Below are 19,677 nucleotides of genomic sequence, written 5' to 3'. Positions count from 1 at the left end.
AAAAAGAGTGTGCTTAAGAACCCTGGACACCTCTAATTGGGGACTTTAGCAAAGCTGAGTCACAATCTGAAAAGGTTCACCCAATTATGTGTCTGTGGCATTTATGTATCCGGTGGTAATACTGGAAAACAAAGTGCTTAGGGCCACGGCCAAGACTCATAAAGAAGCTGTGTTCAAGAATCATCATACTGAACTAGGAGAGTCAATAACACTATTCGAAATCTGAAGTTCCTATAGATGCCAATCATTCTGAACCTCAATGGATAAAGTGAGATGCCAAAACTATTTAAGAGGCAAAAAGCTATAAGTCCTGCTCATATGATAGAAGTTCTGTTTCATTGATAGTTTGGAATTTATAGTATATTCTCTTCTTTTTATCCTATTTGATTTTCAGTTGCTTGGGGACAAGCAACAATTTAAGTTTGGTGTTGTGATGAGCGGATAATTTATACGCTTTTTGGCATTGTTTTTAATATGTTTTCAGTAGGATCTAGTTACTTTTAGGGATGTTTTCATTAGTTTTTATGTTAAATTCACATTTCTGGACTTTACTATGAGTTTGTGTGTTTTTCTGTGATTTCAGGTATTTTCTGGCTGAAATTGAGGGACTTGAGCAAAAATCAGATTCAGAGGTTGAAGAAGGACTGCTGATGCTGTTGGATTCTGACCTCCCTGCACTCAAAGTGGATTTTCTGGAGCTACAGAACTCGAAATGGCGCGCTTCCAATTGCGTTAGAAAGTAGACATCCAGGGCTTTCCAAAAATATATAATAATCTATACTTTGGCCAAGAATAGACGACGTAAACTGGCGTTCAATGCCAGCTCTCTGCCCAAATCTGGCGTCCAGCGCCAGAAAAGGAGCCAAAACCAGAGTTGAACGCCCAAACTGACACAAAAGCTGGTGTTCAACTCCAAGAAGGACCTCTACACGTGCAACACTCAGGCTCAGCCCAAACACACACCAAGTGGGCCCAGGAAGTGGATTTATGCATCAATTACTTACTCATGTAAACCCTAGTAGCTAATTTATTATAAATAGGACCTTTTACTATTGTATTAGGCATCTTTTGATCATCTTAGGATCTTAGGATCATCTTTGAATGCATTGTTCTTAGACTTTGGGGGCTGGCCATCTCGGCCATGCCTGGACCTTCACTTATGTATTATCAACGGTAGAGTTTCTACACTCCATAGATTATGGTGTGGAGCTCTGCTGTTCCTCAAAGATTAATGCAAGTACTACTGTTTTCTATTCAATTCATCTTATTTCGCTTCTAAGATATCCATTCGCACCCAAGAACGTGATGAAGGTGATGATTATGTGTGACGCTCATCACCATCTCCCCTATGAACACGTGCCTGACAAACACTTCCGTTCTACATGAAATAAGCTAGAATGAATATCTCTTAGATCTCCTAACCAGAATCTTCGTGGCGTAAGCTAGAATGATGGCGGCATTCAAGAGAATCCGGAAAGTCTAAACCTTGTCTGTGGTATTCCGAGTAGGATTTACGAAAAGCATCTCCATTCGCTTATCTGAAATTCCTACCAATGATTTACATAAGTATCTCTATCCCTATTCTATTATTTATTATTCGAAAACTCCATGATTATTTTATATCCGCCTGACTGAGATTCGCAAGGTGACCATAGCTTGCTTCATACCAACAATCTCCGTGGGATTCGACCCTTACTCACGTAAGGTATTACTTGGACGACCCAGTGCACTTGCTGGTTAGTTGTATCGAAGTTGTGAACCATGGTATTGGCACCATGTTCTTGGCACCATTGCCAGGGAAAGAAAGAGCCGTGAATTCTACATAATTACAGTGTAATCACGATTACGCGTACCAAGTTGCTCACATTGCCAGGGATTGTTCGAGCCTGGACATCACAATTTCGTGCACCAACCATAAAATAGTGGTTTATCAATTATGAATGAATGTGATAATTGAGGCCTGATTGAGAATTGTTGATGATGAGAATGTATAAGTTTCTCTCTGTTGTAAAGTGTGTCAGGTACTATATCCCATGAGTGAGACGGGCACTATATCCCGAGAGCGTGGCGGGCGCTATATCCCATGAGTGTAGGAGCACCTTATTCTGGAAAGTGTGTCGGGCACTATATCCTATGAGTGTGACGAGCACTATATCCTGAGAGCGTAGCGGGCGCTATATCCCAAGAATGTGGGAACACTTTGTCCCAGGAAATGCGACGGGCACTATATCCCATGAGTGTGACGGGTACTATATCCCAAGAGTGTGATGGGAACTATATCCTAAGAGTGCGGAGGTGTAGAGAGATGATATTCGGGTTAGCTACCGGGTGTATCCAGGTTCTGGCAAAGTAACCAACGCGTGAGCTCACGGCCAGTAGGAAAGGCATGCATCGTACGCATCTGTTTGTCTTGTTTGAGTTTGCATTATTTGGGATTGCCTTTGTGAAATTACTATACTTACTTGCTATATGATTTTCTTGATGTACCTGCATTCCACTTGTGTTTGCTTTGTCTGTTTTATTTGTCTGTGTGGTTCTATCGGAGTTTTGGAGGATTGGAGGAAAGGCGATGATTTTAAGAATTAAGTCAGAATTGAGATAAGTTAGAACTCTTTAGATACCTTACCTTATTTTATGATCTTACATGTTAGTTTTAAGTTTGAATTTATTGTCGGAAGTTCTAGGATTGCCTTCGGCTTTCCCAGGACATTATATGTTATATATGTGGGTACTGTTACCATGCTGAGAACCTCCAGTTCTCACCCATGTGAATTTTGTGGTTTTCAGATGCAAGCCAGGCGGCACCTCACTGAGTCATGCTGGAAGCTTCTGATTAGCGAATATCCTTATCGTTTGGGGCTCTATTTTGGTTATATGTATTTACTTAGATACTTAATATCTCCACTGCTTATATACTTGATGTATTAACTTCCTCTTAGAGGTTGTTTTGGAGAAACAAGTTTTGTAACTCTGTACTTTGGGTTCTTTTGGGTTTCCTATATATATGTGTGTGCTCGGGCTGGTTTATCTTCGCGAGCCGAGTCTTGAGTTTTGTTATCTGTATTTTGGAACTCTTAGGATATAATCTTGTTAGCTTGCTCTATCTTATTTTGTTTACTTTATCACTTTGTGAATATTGCGCTTTTCATTTTATATAGTTTTGCTTTACCCCTTTTTCTTCAAAGGCTCCTAGATAAAAATACCGTTGCTATATTATATAAATATATTTTCTTTTAGAGGTCGTAGCGCCTCGCCACCTCTGTTTTACATCCTAGGTGTAAAGCTCTGTGTGGTAGGGTGTTACATTGCACACCAACATATGATAACAAGCGCACCATACTTGCTAAGAAAAACTACAGCCAAGAAACAAGTGGTAGCCACATTCAACACCATTGTTACATAAAACACATAAAACATCTTCTTGGTGAATAACCCTAAAGCGACTCAGTCTGTGCTTCGTATTAACCTTACTAGTCAGGACAAACCAGACAAACAACTCCACTCTAGGTGGGACAAGACCTTTCCAAATAGTCCTAGTAAAGTTATAGCTTGATATATCCTCCGGGATCATTTTCACCTGCAACACCTGCACAAATGAGTTAGTAGAGAAAATTCCTTGTTTATCATATTTCCAAACAACTCTGTCCTCTCTTCCATATACAAGTTTGACTAGCCTCAAAGTTTGATGAAGCTCGTTCACTAGATCCAACTCCCATTGGAATAGTTCTCTCCTCCATCGGAAGTTCCATATCCAAGCTAACCCATCCCAAAACCCACAATCCTCTATCACTGATCCTGTTTGGTTCGAAACTGAGAAGAGCCTTGGAAAGCAATCTTTTAAAGAACCTCCATGAATCCAGACATCCTCCCAAAACCGAGTTCGTCTCCCATCCCCCACCTCCATGGAAAACCCAATAATCATCTTTTTCCTTACATCTTGATTCTTGAACTGTATCTGACAAATATCCTTCCACAGAGCCCCCGAACAGGTAATTCCTGTGAGGACAGAAGCTCATTTGGATTCAGGTTGTTACAGGAACAGACCACCTTCTTCCACAACGGACACTCCTTTTTAGAGAATCGCCACTACCATTTAAACAGAACAGCTGTGTTTCATATCATAGCATCCCCAACTCCCAACCTGCCTAACTTTTTAGGAGCCTGTACCACTTCCCACTTAACCAAAGCCATACCATTCCTTCCATCCTCTTTACTCCATAAAAATATCCTCTGAAAGGAAATCAGTTTCTCTACAACAACCTTTGGAATCTTATACAAGCTCAGATAATAAACCGAAAGGCGATTCTACACCGATTTGATAAGAACCAACTTACCGGCCTTGTTGAGTACCTTAGCCTTCCAGAGGCTAAGCTTCTCCTCCACTTTGTCTATTACTGGCTTTCACGTCTTAACCATCCTTGGGTTTGCTCCTAGCGAGATGCCCAGATATTTAACCGGAAGAGTGGCTTGCTTACAACCCAACACACTGCACATACATTGTACCTATTGCTCATCACAGTTAATAGGAATCAAGCTTGATTTTTATCAAATTTAATACTTAAACCTGACATCAACTCAAAGCAACGAAGCAGCCTCCTATAATTCTTGATTGTCTCTTCCTCAGGAGGGCAGAATAAAATAGTATCATCTGCAAATTGAAGATGCAACAACTCAATATGATCTCTCCCAACCAACAACGGCGATATGCGACCGTTTCTCATAGCCTCTCCAATCATCCTATGTAGGACATCAATAACAAGTACAAACAAAAATGGGGACATCGGATCACCTTGTCACAAACCCATTTCCATCTTGAACGGCTTGGACGGCGAACCATTTATCAATACTGACATAGAGCACGTACTGACACACTGATGAACGGATATTTTATACGCTTTTTGGCATCATTTCCATATAGTTTTTGATATGTTTTGTTTAAGCTTCATTATGTTTTCATAGTTTTTAGTGCAAAATTCATATTTTTTAATTCTACTTTGAGTTTTTGTGTTTTATGATGATTTCAGGTAAATTCTGGCTGAAATTGAGGAGCTTTGGAAAAAGTCTGATTCAGAGACAGAGAGAGGACTGTAGATGCTATCAGATTCTGACCTCTATGCACTCGAAAGAGTATTTCTTGAGATACAGAAGTACAAATGGCACGCTGTCAACGGCTATGGAAAGCTAACATCCAGGGCTTTCCAGAAATATATAATAGTCCATACTTTGCATTGGAAATAAAGGCCCAAAACTGGCATTCAACGCCAGACACCAGCCCCATTCCTAGTGTCCAACGCCCAAAAGGGAGCAGCTGGCATCCAACGCCCATTCAGGAGTCCCAAGCTGGCGTCCAACGCCCCAGAGGGAGTACCAACTTGTGGCTTCACTCAAGCTCCACCCAAACACTCACCAAGTGGGCCCGAAAAGTGGATTTTCTCACTACAAGACTAGTTTATCTTATTTCTGTAATCCTTAGTTATTAGATTAGTATATATAGAACAAGGATCACCGTTGTTCAGAGACTTGGATGCCATATTTTCGAACACTACCTTTGTAAGCTATGAGTAACTAACCTCCTAGGTTAAGGTTAGGAGCTCTGCTGATTCTTATGAATTAATAATATCACTATTCTATTTCAATCTATGCTTGATCCATTCTAAGATGTATCTTCGTTCTTCATTCTAATGAATTGGGAGTGTAACTTGATCGTCGTCCCTATTTCACACGGGTTCGTGCAAGTCCTTGATAGGATAGTATTGAACTACAAGCTTGATTATACATCTCTTAGATGGCTAATCCATAATTTCGTTGGGAATTTCTTGAGACATCAGTTCAGCCGAGGTACGGGGTGATTAGGGCTTTTGTGGTATAGGCTAGAATCCAAGGAGCAGCGTTCTCTGATCCGAAAGATCCGACCTTGTCTGTGGCACTTTGAGTAGGATCACCAAGGGAATGGACTACTGGAGCTTCACCCCCATTCAGATTGGATGACCACTGACTCGGTGTTTGATCTGAAGCAGATGAGATTAATGACCGCTGACTCGGCGTTAGTAAATTATAGCCTACCATGGAATGAGTCATCAGAAGTTGGAGTAGATGGTGAGAAAAATTGATCCAGAAGGAAGAAGCATCTCTGAAGCCTCAACTGTTCTCTCATCACTGACTTCACATCTATTTAGTAATGTTTTATTTATTTATTCTATTTTATGCATTTTTAGTGACAAACTATATTTTCTATCCGCCTGACTAAGATCTAAAAGGTAGCCATATTGCTTGTTCAAACCAACAATCCTCGTGGGATCAACCCTTACTCACGTGAGGTATTACTTGGACGACCTGGTGCACTTGCCGGTCTATCTATGCGAATATTGCGGAGTCAATTTCGCGCATCACACACTCCAAAACCCATCCCCTCCATCTTCATCTAAAACCCATCTTCTGCAATACAAGGTCTACAAAACTCCACTTAACTCTGTCATATGCTTTCTGGAAGTCTAGTTTTATTATTGCCGCTTTCTTCTTCTTCTGTTTGATCCACTGAACCGTTTTGCACGTGATAAGGGCCCCATCATGAATCTTTCGACCCTTGACAAACGCACTCTGCGTCTCGCCTACTAACCCTGGCATAATATGTCTCATTCTGCTAACCAGCATCTTCGAGATTACCTTATATACACACCTCACCATGCTAATCGGATGCAAATCTTTGATTTCCTTAACACCAATAAAATTGGGGGCCAGAGCCACCCAAGTGACATTAGCATCTGGCGGCAACATGGAAGATTGGAAAAATCCCAGTACCGCTGCCGTGAACTCTAAGCCAATTTCATTCCAACACTTCTTTATGAAATTCATGTTGTAACCATCACTTCCTGGAGCCTTGGAAGATTCACAATCCCACACTGCCTCTCTAACCTCCTCAAGTGACGGTAGCACCTCTAAAGCCAAAGCATCCTCCTCGCTAATCCTTTCCACCAGACCATCTCTGAAGCCCACCATAGGAGACCTCTCTTGATGATATAAGCCCTTGTAAAACGCCATGATGGCAATCTTAATCCTAGCCTGATTCCTTATCAATCTTCCATTAATAACCAGAGTATCAATCCTATTATTTCTCCTTCTCGCAGAAGCTAAATTGTGGAAATACCTCGTGTTTTGATCGATGTCCTTCGCATGCCTCGACCTCGACATCTACTTCCAATGTAGTTCTTTCCTCACATACCATTTCTCACAACAAGTAACTAGAGCCTTCCTTCTTGCTTCCAATGTTCCATCATAACTCCCATTACTGACCATGTCATCAATCTTCTTAATCTCTTCCTCAAACTTCATAATTTTCTTGTCCATATCACCAAAGTTGTCTCTATGCCATCTTCCTAAAGGAACCGTCTACGCCTTCAGTTTATCGGTGAATTGTACCTCTGCTAACCCTCTCCATTCCTCCTTGACCATCCTTAGAAATCCTTCATATGAAAATCACGAATCTAGACTTCGGAACGGCCTCGGTCCGTCCCTTAGCCTCTTATGTTCCACTATAATAGGACAGTGATCTGATAAACTCCGTGGACCACCTCTCAAGCGAGTTTCTGGAAATGCCTCAATCCATTCCAAGCTAACCAAAGCTCTATCAATACGGCTACAGGATTGTCCTCTGAACCATGTAAACTTACGGTCAGTAATCGGCAAGTCCACCAAACCCATGTCATTTATCCAATTCTTAAAATCTTGTGTCGACAAAGGTAAACTATCTGATCCTCGCCTTTCTTCCACCTGTACGATCTCATTGAAGTCCCCCAAAAAACAACAGGCACCTGGACACAAACTAGCCATGTAACTCAACTCCTCCCACACAACAAGTTTTTCATCTCTACTATGAGCACCATAAACCAAGAAAAAATCATAGTTAATAGGATTCTCCAATAGTATCCCTTCAACACATAACCGTCGCTCACCTTTATAGCAATTTCTCATTTTAAAGAAACCATCATCCCACATAAATAACAACCCACTAGATGCACCATCAGATCCCACATACTCCCACCCCGCACAACCATTTCCCGAGATAATTTAAAATTGTTCTTCTTCTTTTTCGTTCTCATCTTATTCAGTTGCTTCTTTTTTTTCATCTTTTTTTCTTATTTTATTTTTTTAAAATTTTTTTTGTTTCACTCATTTAAAAAGAATAAAAAAATCAATGCTACAAAATTACTAGAAAGAAAAAGAGAAAAAAAAAAAGCAACAATAATAGTAATAATAAAAGAATGACGATAGAAAGAAAATATGTGAAGAAGAAGAAAGAACGTGAAGAAGAAGGAAGAGAAAGAATATAAAAAAGATAAAAAATATGAACATGAATATAAACGTTTATGGTAATCGAGGAGTTAGAGCATGTATTTAAGCGCTCACTAATAAAATTGATTTTTATTGTATTTAGACCAATTTAATTAAATTTGATTGTCAAACAAATTTAAATGCCTAACCAGACTTAAAATTTTATAAATGACGTTATGTGCGTGTTTTAGATAGTTATACCACCAAAGTCACGTGCTCATCTTATACAAGTTTAAAAACTAATTAAATACAGTGTAATCGTTAATTATTTAAAAGAAATGGATAACGCATGCGTGCATTGATTATTGGTCTGACATTTTTGGCATAAACATTTTTCATTCTCATAAGATACAAGTGTCCACTAGGCATTTGTTTGGAGAATTAGTGCTTACGAATGATGGGATAGTTTTTCAATTTTGGAAAGTATGAACTAATTTATTTTTAGATGATAAACTACTACTACGGTCTTACAGTTGATAAAACAAGATGGACTTAAATTGATTTATGTTAAAGAAACTAAATTACAAGGTTGTTGACATATAAACTATATATACTTAGGTGGCACTTTGCTTTCATGGTCTCATCAATTTTCTTCCACGTTGATTTAATTTGCAGAGACAATTGAAATTTATTCTTAGTTACCAAAATTCATCGTGAGAACACTAAATTTCTGTATTTTCTCTCTTTCTTTAATGTCTTCTACTTTATTGTCCAAAAATATTATTTTTGAAGTTTATAATAACCTTCGAAAAAATAGGGGATTATGGTTAGGGATGAAAAAATATTCGTCCGGCTAACTCGCATAACTTGTTAAAAAATGTAAATTGGACTAGAAATTTAAAATCGTCCAACTTAAAAAACCTGTCTAATTTGTGAATTTTAGTGGAGTAGGGCGGATTTTTTCAACGGACCAGAAATTTTTTTGGTTAGGTTATTTTTTTACAAATTTTTATGATATTATTGATCTACAAGATAATAAAGATGATAATTAAAAATGTTTTAAGTTATATTTTGAGTAAAACGGAATGGACCAACTGACTAAGAGTGTGTTTGGGTTCACGTTGGGAAAAAGAGAAATCCGTGGAGCGTCTTAAACGTTCCATTTTTACTATAATTCATCTTGATATAAAAATTGTCAAACATAAATCACGTTAACACAAATTTACTTTTTATCAAAATCAAATTTACAAAATTAATTTTATACAAACTACCATTTACAAACTGTAATCCAAACACACACTAAATGGCTAACTTTTAGACGGACTTTTCCGTTGCTCTACCCCTAACTAGGCATCGGATTCGATGGTCCCACAACGTTTGGACCATTAAATGGTTCCATAACAAACATGTTTTTTAAGTTTTTTAATAATTGCTAAATAGTTCGTTTCTAATTTTAATTACAAATTAACCCCATATATTTTATTTAATCATAAAAACTATTTTTTATTTTATAAATTATTATTTTATCATTCATCTATTATGTTTATTAATAATAAAAAACAAAAATAATAACGAATTAGATCCTCCATTAATCGTAATAAATATTTTGCAATCTTAATCGATGGTAATTTTATCATTGATCCGTTATATACGTATTGGATTGGAAAAATCGTGTTTATTAGAAATTCAATCGATTGGATGCACAAACCAATCGATTGAAATTCAGGTTTCCTAAACTTCAATCGATTGAATTTTCCACGGCATGTGGGGTTTCTTTATTCAATCGATTAGTCGTATTACCCAATCGATTGAAATCATCAAAGCAATTTGAGAAATGCATAGATACGCGGGAATAAACCGTATTTAACAAGAATTTTTTTATTATAAATTAAAAAAACCATTATTTTTCCAATAAAAATAAGACTTATTCATGTGTACTCCTATAATGATTGTCATTGTCTATTATGAAGATTAATAATTTGAGTTAGCCAATTTTTTTGGAATTTGAAGTGAAGTTCGCCTTGTTCTGCATAAAAAAAATTCATATTTGGCAAATTAAAGTTGAAAAATTGGGTTTTAGAAAATAATAATTTTTTTATTTTATTTTAGAAAAAAATCCATTACTAAAAGATAAAAAAATTATTTTTTCATTACACAATCAATTACACGAATAAAGAATCGAAACAAAGAATTACAAAATTAGAGATTAATCTCGATTTTGTAATCAAAACAACGCATTATTTTCTAAACACCACATTAAAAAAATCGATTGGATATCTATTGCCAACCGTGATTATCAATTAATGATGAACAAATATTGGATATTAAAGAAATGGATAAACAATAAAGAAAAATTGAATATTAAGTAGATGAACAAACAATGAACAGAAACAATGAAAAAATTGATAATCAATTAGATTGATAAACGATTCTAATGGTAGGATTGAGTAATTGTTGATAGATTATTCACCAATTTATAATCTTAATATTAAAGAAAAGATAATATTAGAGTATCTAAATCAAAATAAAAACTTAAAATATAATCACGAGCAGAAAAATTTAGAGAAGCATAACATATAACGCATTGTACAATTCAATCGATTGGGTAACACAACCAATCGATTGAATTGTGAAAATCTATATTGCTTTGAAAACTTAAATCGATTGGGTAATATGACCAATCGATTGAATAATAAAAACCGCACATACCTAGCAAAATTCAATCGATTTTGTATCAATTCCAATCGATTGAAGTTTGGAAAACCTGAATTTCAATCGATTGATCTGTGCATCCAATAGATTTTCATGTTCTCTTACTGTGAATCTACGACATTATTATTGACATGTATAAAGGGAAAAAAATGGAAAATGAATATATAATAAAAATAAGAAAAAGCTATAAATTAAATAGTTATAAACATCTAGAAGTTACTTACTAATTTATTTGTAACCTCTTTTATTTTCTGTTGTTTCTTTTCTTTTTTAATATATACATGCTGAAAAATCTACAAAAACAAAAAGTACATAGACAAAAAAGAAGAAAAAAAAGTTGTTGCCCTAGCAGCTTCTTGAAATTTCTCATCTGCAAAGAAGGTCGTCATTCAATTTTTGGTTTAAAATGCAGATTTTGCTGTTGGTGATTAGTGATTTTAGCATCAGACAAAAAATTAAAACTGGACAAATTATTTATTACTAGTTATGATCGATAATAAATTAAATTTATTATTGATACACCAACAAATTTGATGGCAATGTGTATCTTAGATCCTTTTTCTTTCTCAAATTATATCTCTCACTAAAATAATCTTTATGTAACCTGATAATAATGTTAAGAGTAAATTTTTTTTGGGCCTCTGTCCTTTTTTAATTTAGACTTTCTGTACATTAATAATTAAAAAAATGATAAATTATCTCTTATTTTTTTTATTAGACACATGAACCATTATTATTTTTATTAGACGCATAAATTTTTTTGTAAGAATTTTTTGCCAAAAAATAACAAAAAATGCTTAAATAACTTATTCATCAGTCCTACGTGAATAATAACCATTCGATTAAAATTGTTTAGTTCTAACATAATCATCAAAACGATGTCCCAATCAAATGGATATTATCCCTTTAATCTGCAACATTGTTTTTATGACTGTATAGATAATAAACAGTCTCAATCAAATAATTATCATCTATATATGACAGATAGGTAAAGGCCAAATCATACAAACTAATGTCATATGCAAGTATTTCTGCCATTTTTTACTGAAAATCTCATAGAAAGGGCTCATGCGTTTAACGAAAATAAAAGATAGGGACGGTTGTCATTTTTCAAGTACTAAGGTGCGAGTTGTGTAAGAACCGCGACTAATTAACTGCTTAATTAAATAAATTAAATGGCCCGAATCAGGTCAAAAAATTTAGAATGTGAATTAGAAAATTTAAACAGGATATTTGGACTCATTAGATTTTTCTGAGTTGGAAAATGTAAATTTTTTCAGAAAATTACGTAAAAATGCGAACCGGTAAATTAACCGGCAATACCGGCTTAAATCTGTCTGGTACTGTGCGAGAATGATAAAAACAGTAGAAAAACTTAGAAAATTAATTAAAGTTGAAAACTGGACCCTAATTTTAAAGGTTTGGCCCAAAGTTGGACAAAAAATGCTAATGGGTTAGACCGAACCCAAGTTGGGCCCAAGCCCAACATATATAAGATCATTAATGAAGCTCATTCAGCTCATAACATCACAAAACACAAGTTTGCATGCTGAAATGAGTTGAGAGGAGAAAGGGGCAAGGTTACTATTCACCACCCACTTTCGGTGGCCATATCTCGAGTTACGGTGCTTCGATTCGCATGCCATCAGCGGCTACGCGAAGCTCTTGCCGAGTCCGTTAGTTCTATCTAACTTGTGTAGGTAAGATCTCGAAATTTTCTCTCCTCTCTGCAGCCAAAAGAAATTAAAAAATGTGGGTGTTGGTTTTGAGTGAATTTTTGTGCTTTGATTGATTAGGTGGTATCTAAGGTTGGGCTATTGGTGGTTTGTGCCCAAAACACCATCGAAAAAGCTAAGGAAACTCTTTACCTTGTAAATTTGAGAATTTGATGAACCCTAGGTATTGATTTATGGTAAATTATGTATGTCTATCTTGAACTGTGAATTATTGGAGCTTTGGATTAATTGTTGGTGATTAAAAACTTGATATGGACACAAATTTGGTGTATAGCACATATTGGGAATCGGACAAGGTATGGTTTCAGTTTCCTCTATGTAATATATAATATTTCTGGACACTTAGGCTAGTGGACCCTAGGATAGGATTGAATTGTTTGTTGAATGTGATAATGTATGATGGTATTGTTGATTTTGATGAATTATGATGTTGAATTCTGAGGGTGTTGTTGGTTATTGAAATTGAAGTTGAATATGATGATTTTGAGTGTTGATAATGAATTATTAGCTTATGGATATTGATAAATGTTGAATTGGAGAAATGATGCTTTGAGTGTAACCATTGAAAATTTGAGGAAGGTGAGTGAGAATTGTGGATGAAATTAGTAAAATTGCATGTTGGTAGGATGAGGAATGAAATTAAAGGTGTATGAACAACATCTAGGTCAATTCGAACTATTTTGGTGGTAAGTTATTTAGTTTGATTGTGAATTTTGGAAATTTGGGAACCTTACTGATTTTTGTGAAAATCCTGTTTTACTGAACTTTTTGTCGGATCATAACTTGAGCCTTAGTTTTTGAAATTTGTTGAAATTTATCTTAAATAAAAGTTCATTTAAATATCTTTACATTGATATAAAGTTTGATCAAAATGGATTTTTGTAGAGGAAGTTATGACTGTTTAAAGTTTGGTGTCAAAAACTGAATTCTGCAACTTAGATATTTTCCGAGTCTGGTGAGGGTCGCGTACGCGATATGGTGCACACAACACGACCAACCCATTCGGGTTGGGCATCTCGCGTACGCGAGGCACTACATGCGTACGCGACACAGTGCACGTGACACGACCAAACCATTCGGATTGGACATCTCGCGTACGCGAGTAGGGGGTTGCATACGCGACCACCCTTTTTCAACAGCATGCGTACGCGAGGTAGAGGCTTGCGTACGCGAGATCCCTGTTTTGCTAAAAAATGATTTTTTTGTTTTCAAAGGTTCTCCTACTTTCTAAACTTTCTTCAAATGTTGATTAAGAGTATTATCTACTAGTTAGGTTCCAACATCGTTAAAGATACTTTAGTGAATTATTTTAGTGAATTTCTATATTAATTTAGAAAAACGGAGTTTTAGGTTTCTGGAGTACTGAAGAGGGATTATTTGAGTGAGATGGTGAATTACTGTATTGATGATTAATGAAATAAGTTGTGGGAAGTGTAGATTATTGAGGACTGAAAAATGATTTCTGAAACCACTGACGTATTATTTTATAATGAGATTGATGAGACGCTATGCGCCTGGCAAGGATGGTGGTTAATCCCGCTTGTCGAGGTCACGATGGCAACGTAAGAACGGTGGTTAATCCCGCTTACGTTGAGATGTGAGGTCCGTGGCAAGAATATCCCGCTTGCATCCCTTCGGAATCACTAGAGTGTGCAGGCACTATATCCTGGACCGTATTCTGGGCATGATATCTCGGAGGTTTCCATTCTAAGATCGAAGGGCGACATCTCTATAGAGATATGTCGGGTTGGCAGTTGAACTGACAATGTGATATTGATGAGATATTTTGGAGGAAAAATAAATCTCTCCCAAAACACCCAAAACTAACCGGCAAGTGTACTGGGTCGTATCAAGTAATAAAAACTCACGGGAGTGAGGTCGATCCCACAGGGATTGAAGGATTGAGCAATTTTAGCTTAGTGGTTGATTTAGTCAAGAGAATCAAGATTTGGTTGATGGTTTTGTGACTTGCAGAATTAAATTGCATTGAAGTAAAGAGAACAAGAAATAAATTGCTGAAACTTAAAGAGCAAGAAATTAAATGGCAGAAACTTAAAGTGCAAGAAATGTAAATTGCGGAATCTTAAAGTGCAAGGAATGTAAATTGCTTGAAATGTAAAGGGGATTGGGATGTGGATTTGCAGAAATTAAAGAAGGAAAAATTAAATTGCATCAAACAGAAGAGGGAAAGGGAATTGGGATTGAACCGGATATGAAGCAGAAAAGTAAATGAACATAGAAAGCAGTAAACAGAGAAGTGGAATGGGAAATTCAGATCTCAGGACCCAGAGACTAGAAAACCAAGTCTAGATCTCAATGCCTTCCTAGATCCAACAAGACAATTGTAAGGGAATTGTAAATTGCAAAGAAAAGAGATGAAGAACAATGAACCGGAAATGGAATTTAATTAACAGTAAAGAAACAGAGAGATCCAAGATTGAGATTGAAACAGAATTTCTTCAATTCTCCAATCCAAGATCCAAGACAAATGTAAAATGAAATTGAAAGCAATGAAAACAAGAAATTAAAGTTCACTCAAGTTCAAAAGCTCTCCGAAACTCTTATGAAAATTCTAAAAGGAAAGCCCCCGAGGATGCCATGGTCACTTGGTTGGTTGAGAAGGAGTGTGAAGAATGTTGGAGAGTTTGATGTGTGTTTGGAGGAAAAAGAGATGAGGTCCGGACTTGCTATGACAAGAAGTTATGAAGAGGAGTTTAAGTGGTTGGAGTTTAAAGTAGAAGAAAGGTTGCACAAGGCTTGTTATGTTGAGGAGTGATTCGGTTATGTGCATGGCGTGAAGGTGGCATGCTTTTAAATGAGCAATGAAGGGCTAGGATGCAATTAGACACTATGGAGATCAAAGGTATGCATGTGAGGATGAATGAAAACAAAATTTGCTCCTTCCCTTGCCTTTGCCGTGATCATTCTCAAGGAGTGGCAGATTTCTTCCTTGAAGCATGTGATAGGATTTTGTCCTTATGCTATGCTTTCCTTTGTCTTGTCTTTTTCATTGAAGATTCTTTGACCTCCTAGTCATTACAACAAGACAACCTATATTAGTCTTATCCAACCGTAGCACTATTGTTCTTTTTAGTAAAAATATGTGAACCATCAATTCTTATCTCATGTGAACCGTGACACTCTCTTTGGAGGACACCAAACTTAGTATTTGGTAATGTATAAAGAAAATGAGTTTCTTCCTCCAATTGGTGAAATTCAAATGTTAAATGTTCATAAGAATTGTTTTCATCATACTTTCTTTTTTCTCTCTTTTTTTTTTCATGAAGGATTAATTGCATTCTTGAATCGGTGCATCAAGGTTTGATGAACACCAAACTTGTTTCTTGTCAAAGGGTACATCACAATTAATGCCTTCATTATCGAATATAAAAATTTTCTATTTATAAGGTTTTGGAAAATAACAAATGTATGATTATTGATGCATGAGTTTCAAATTTTCATGAAGCTATGTGGACACCAAACTTAGTGTTCGGCCATATGCTCTATCAAAACATTTTAAGCATGTGAAACAAAATCCTTTGTAATATTGGTTAAGTGTGCTTGAAGATACACCAATCTTAGTATATGTTTCAAAATAGTGCATGCAATAAATGGACATGTTCATGAAAAGAGAAAAGAATTCATGCTCAGTTGATCATAACTTATTGAATTTAAAATGACATGAATCTTAAAGCATGGGTTGCCTCCCATGGAGCGCTCTTTTATTGTCACTAGCTTGACATTGAGGTTTTCTTTTATGGTGGTTGGTGCTTGTAGGGCCTCAATTTGTCTCCTCTGACCGTGATCCTCTTCTTTGTTTTCTGGTGTTCTATTTCAGCATGCTCTAATGATAGTATGTTGCTGACAGTGTAGTAATCCTCGGTTTGTTGATTTGCCTCCAGCTGTTGATATATCAGTTGCACTTTGTCACCTTTGGAAAGCCCCTCTGTTGGAATCTTTCTATTCTTCCAGCCCCTTTTTGCTTTGTTTCTGCGTTTCATCTTTCCTTTTATTGATCTTTCTTTTCTGGCCATAGGCTTTCCTTGGGGGCTTCTCTTTTCAGTGGCTAATACTCTACTACCCTCTTGGGCTTTTTCATTAGTCTGCACAATCCTTAGCATTGGGATGTTGCTATGACTTTCCTGGTCATTTTTCATATAGTCTTTCTCTTCCTTGCTAAATTGTGCCTCTGGCAAAACCTTCAGAGTGATGCTCTGGTCATGCATCCTGAGAGTTAATTCCCCTTCCTCTACGTCTATGATAGCTCTAGCAGTGGCCAAGAATGGCCTTCCCAGTATAACAGAGTCACCATCATCATCGTTTGATTCTAGAACCACAAAATCAGCAGGGTATATAAAACTGTCCACCTTGACCAAAAGATTTTCAATTACACCCCTGGAGTATACTGTTGACTTGTCTACCAGCTCCAGAGATATTTGTACTGGTTTGACCTCCTCTATATGCAGCTTTTTCACCAAGGAGGATGGTATTAAGTTAATACTCGCCCCAAGATCGCACATTGCTTTAGTGATGGTCAATTCCCCAATGGTGCAAGGCAACAGGAAGTTCCCTGGGTCCTCAAGCTTGGGAGGAAGCCCCTTTTGAATCAAGGCCCTGCATTCCTCAGTAATCCTTATGGTTTCTTTCTCATCCCAGCTTCTTTTCTTGTTGATGAGATCCTTTAGAAACTTGGAATATAGAGGCATTTGCTCAAGTGCTTCGGCCAAGGGAATATTGATTTCCAGCTTCTTAAAGATCTCAAGGAATTTGTGAAAATGCTGGTCTTTAACCTCTTTGTTGAACCTCTGAGGATATGGCAATGGAGGTGTGATGCTTTTTCCTATTTGCTGCTGTCCCTGAGCTACTTCCTTTGAGCTATGTGGCTGGTTGTTCTTCTCTTTAACTTTCTCAGTGTCTTTGTTTGGCATCACAACTTGCTCCTCAGCCTCATCTGCCTCTGTTTGCTTCTCATCCTCCGTTGGTTCTTTGATGTTCTCTACTTGCTTCCTTGTAGTGTCATTGTTGCTTGTCAATGCTCTTCCACTCCTTAATTGTATTGCCTTGTATTCTTCCTTGGGATTTGGAATTGTGTCACTGGGCAGTGAGTTGGAAGGTCTCTCAACAGACACTTGCTTGGAGAGTTGCCCCATCTGTCTCTCTAGACTCTTCATAGAGGCTTCCTGATTCTTGGCTACTATTTCTTGGTGTTTTAACATTTTGTCTATCATGGCCTCCAAGTGAGTGATTCTTTGGGCTTCAGGTGATATTTGAGGCGGGTTATGAGATGTGGGTGGTGGATGGTAGGCATTTTGGTTGGTGGATTGGTTATTAGATTGGTATTGGTTGAGATTGGGGTAGTTGTTTTGAGGTTTTCTGTAGGGGTTTTGGTTAGTCTGCTGCTGGTTGTGATTTTGGTTGCTTCTTGGGTTGTGTTGGTTTGAGTTCCTCTGCCATGGTTGTTGGTTTTGGGTATGGTTATCTCCCCATCTGAGGTTTGGGTGGTTTTTCCAGGATGGATTGTATGTATCACCATACACTTCATTTGGTCCTTGCGTGTGCATATACTGTACTTGCTCTTGTTGTTGTTCTTCTTGAGTTTCTTCACTCTGTCCCCATGTGGTTGATGGTTGGCTAGTGTTGACTGCTGCAACTTGGAGACTATCAATCCTCTTGGCCATTTGCTCAAATTGTTGCTGAATTTGCTGCTGCATCATCTTGTTTTGAGCCAGGATTGAATCCACTCCTTCTAGCTCCATTACTCCTCTCCTTTGTGATGGTTGGCGGCCTCTTTGATGAGCAAAGAAATATTGGTTGTTGGACACCATATCAATGAGTTCTTGAGCCTCTTCTGCAGTTTTCATGAGTTGCAAGGAACCTCCAGCTGAATGATCCAAAGCTTCCTGGGATTTCAGTGTCAAGCCTTCATAGAAGTTTTGAAGCTTCTCCCACTCATTAAACATGGCAGGGGGACATTTCCTGATCAGAGCCTTATACCTTTCCCATGCCTCATAGATAGGTTCGGCCTCCATTTGTGTGAATGTTTGAACCTCAGCCTTTAATCTTATAATCCTCTGAGGTGGATAAAATTTTGCAAGGAACTTAGTTACCAAATCATCCCAGTTGTTGATGCTGTCTCTTGGAAAAGATTCTAACCATTCAGTGGCCTTGTCCCTGAGAGAAAATGGGAATAGCATCAGTTTGTAACTGTCAGGGGGCACTCCATTAGTTTTGACAGTGTTGCATATCCTCAAGAAAGTGGATAAATGTTGGTGTGGGTCCTCAAGTGGTCCTCCACCAAAAGAGCAGTTGTTCTGAACCAAAGTGATGAGTTGTGGCTTGAGTTCAAAGTTGTTAGCATTGACATTTGGAGCCAAGATGCTGCTCCCACAATGTCTAGGATTTGCAAAGGTGTAGGAAGCCAAAACTCTCCTCTGGGGTGGGTTGCCATTGTTGTTGTCTTCTCCATCTGGTGGATTGGTTAAATGTTCCTCCATCTCTTGGAATTCTTCGTCTGATTCCTCTTCTCCAACAATACTTTTCCCTCTTTCAGCTCTTCTTAATCTCCTGAGAGTTCTTTCGTCTTGTTCATGAAAATTGAGTATGGTTCTTCTTGTACCTGACATACAAGCAGAGCATGAGGAATGCACAAAACCAGTGACACTTCAATTTACTGCCAGATTGAAGTGTTAGTTAGTTTAAGCAAAAAATCAAACAGTTAGTGGGTTAATCAAAAATTAAAGAAAAATAAAGAAAAAGTGCTTGATCTAGATCACCACCTCACTTAATCATTGTCAATCTAATCAATCCTCGGCAACGGCGCCAAAAACTTATTGAGATATTTTGGAGGAAAAATAAATCTCTCCCAAAACACCCAAAGCTAACCGGCAAGTGTACCGGGTCGTATCAAGTAATAAAAACTCACGGGAGTGAGGTCGATCCCACAGGGATTGAAGGATTGAGC

General features: G+C 37.3%; 2 protein-coding genes across 2 annotated transcripts; both read right to left on the bottom strand.

The window, feature by feature from the left end:
• On the bottom strand, positions 6,418-7,188 carry LOC107620447. The gene has a single exon (XM_016322605.1). It carries the CDS (start codon positions 7,186-7,188, stop codon positions 6,418-6,420), a length of 771 nt encoding a protein of 256 aa, XP_016178091.1.
• LOC107620448 lies at positions 7,189-7,968 on the bottom strand. Its single transcript, XM_016322606.1, has 2 exons — positions 7,488-7,968; positions 7,189-7,373 (listed from the first exon to the last, which is right to left on the bottom strand). The coding sequence occupies exons 1-2, from the start codon at positions 7,966-7,968 to the stop codon at positions 7,189-7,191; spliced, it is 666 nt and encodes a 221-aa protein (XP_016178092.1).

The sequence above is a fragment of the Arachis ipaensis genome, chromosome B10 (genome assembly GCF_000816755.2).
Source record: "Arachis ipaensis cultivar K30076 chromosome B10, Araip1.1, whole genome shotgun sequence".
Lineage (NCBI taxonomy): Eukaryota > Viridiplantae > Streptophyta > Magnoliopsida > Fabales > Fabaceae > Arachis > Arachis ipaensis.
This window is presented reverse-complemented; position numbering and strand designations above follow the sequence as displayed.

Excerpts from the sequence above, each read along its gene's own strand:
- LOC107620447 (XM_016322605.1), bottom strand. The coding sequence starts at position 7,188 with ATGTCGAGGTCGAGGCATGCGAAGGACATCGATCAAAACACGAGGTAT.
- LOC107620448 (XM_016322606.1), bottom strand. The coding sequence starts at position 7,968 with ATGAGAAATTGCTATAAAGGTGAGCGACGGTTATGTGTTGAAGGGATA. Across the intron at positions 7,374-7,487 it reads CGGACCGAGGCCGTTCCGAA|GAAGATGGCATAGAGACAAC; the intron begins GTCTAGATTCGT and ends CGGTTCCTTTAG.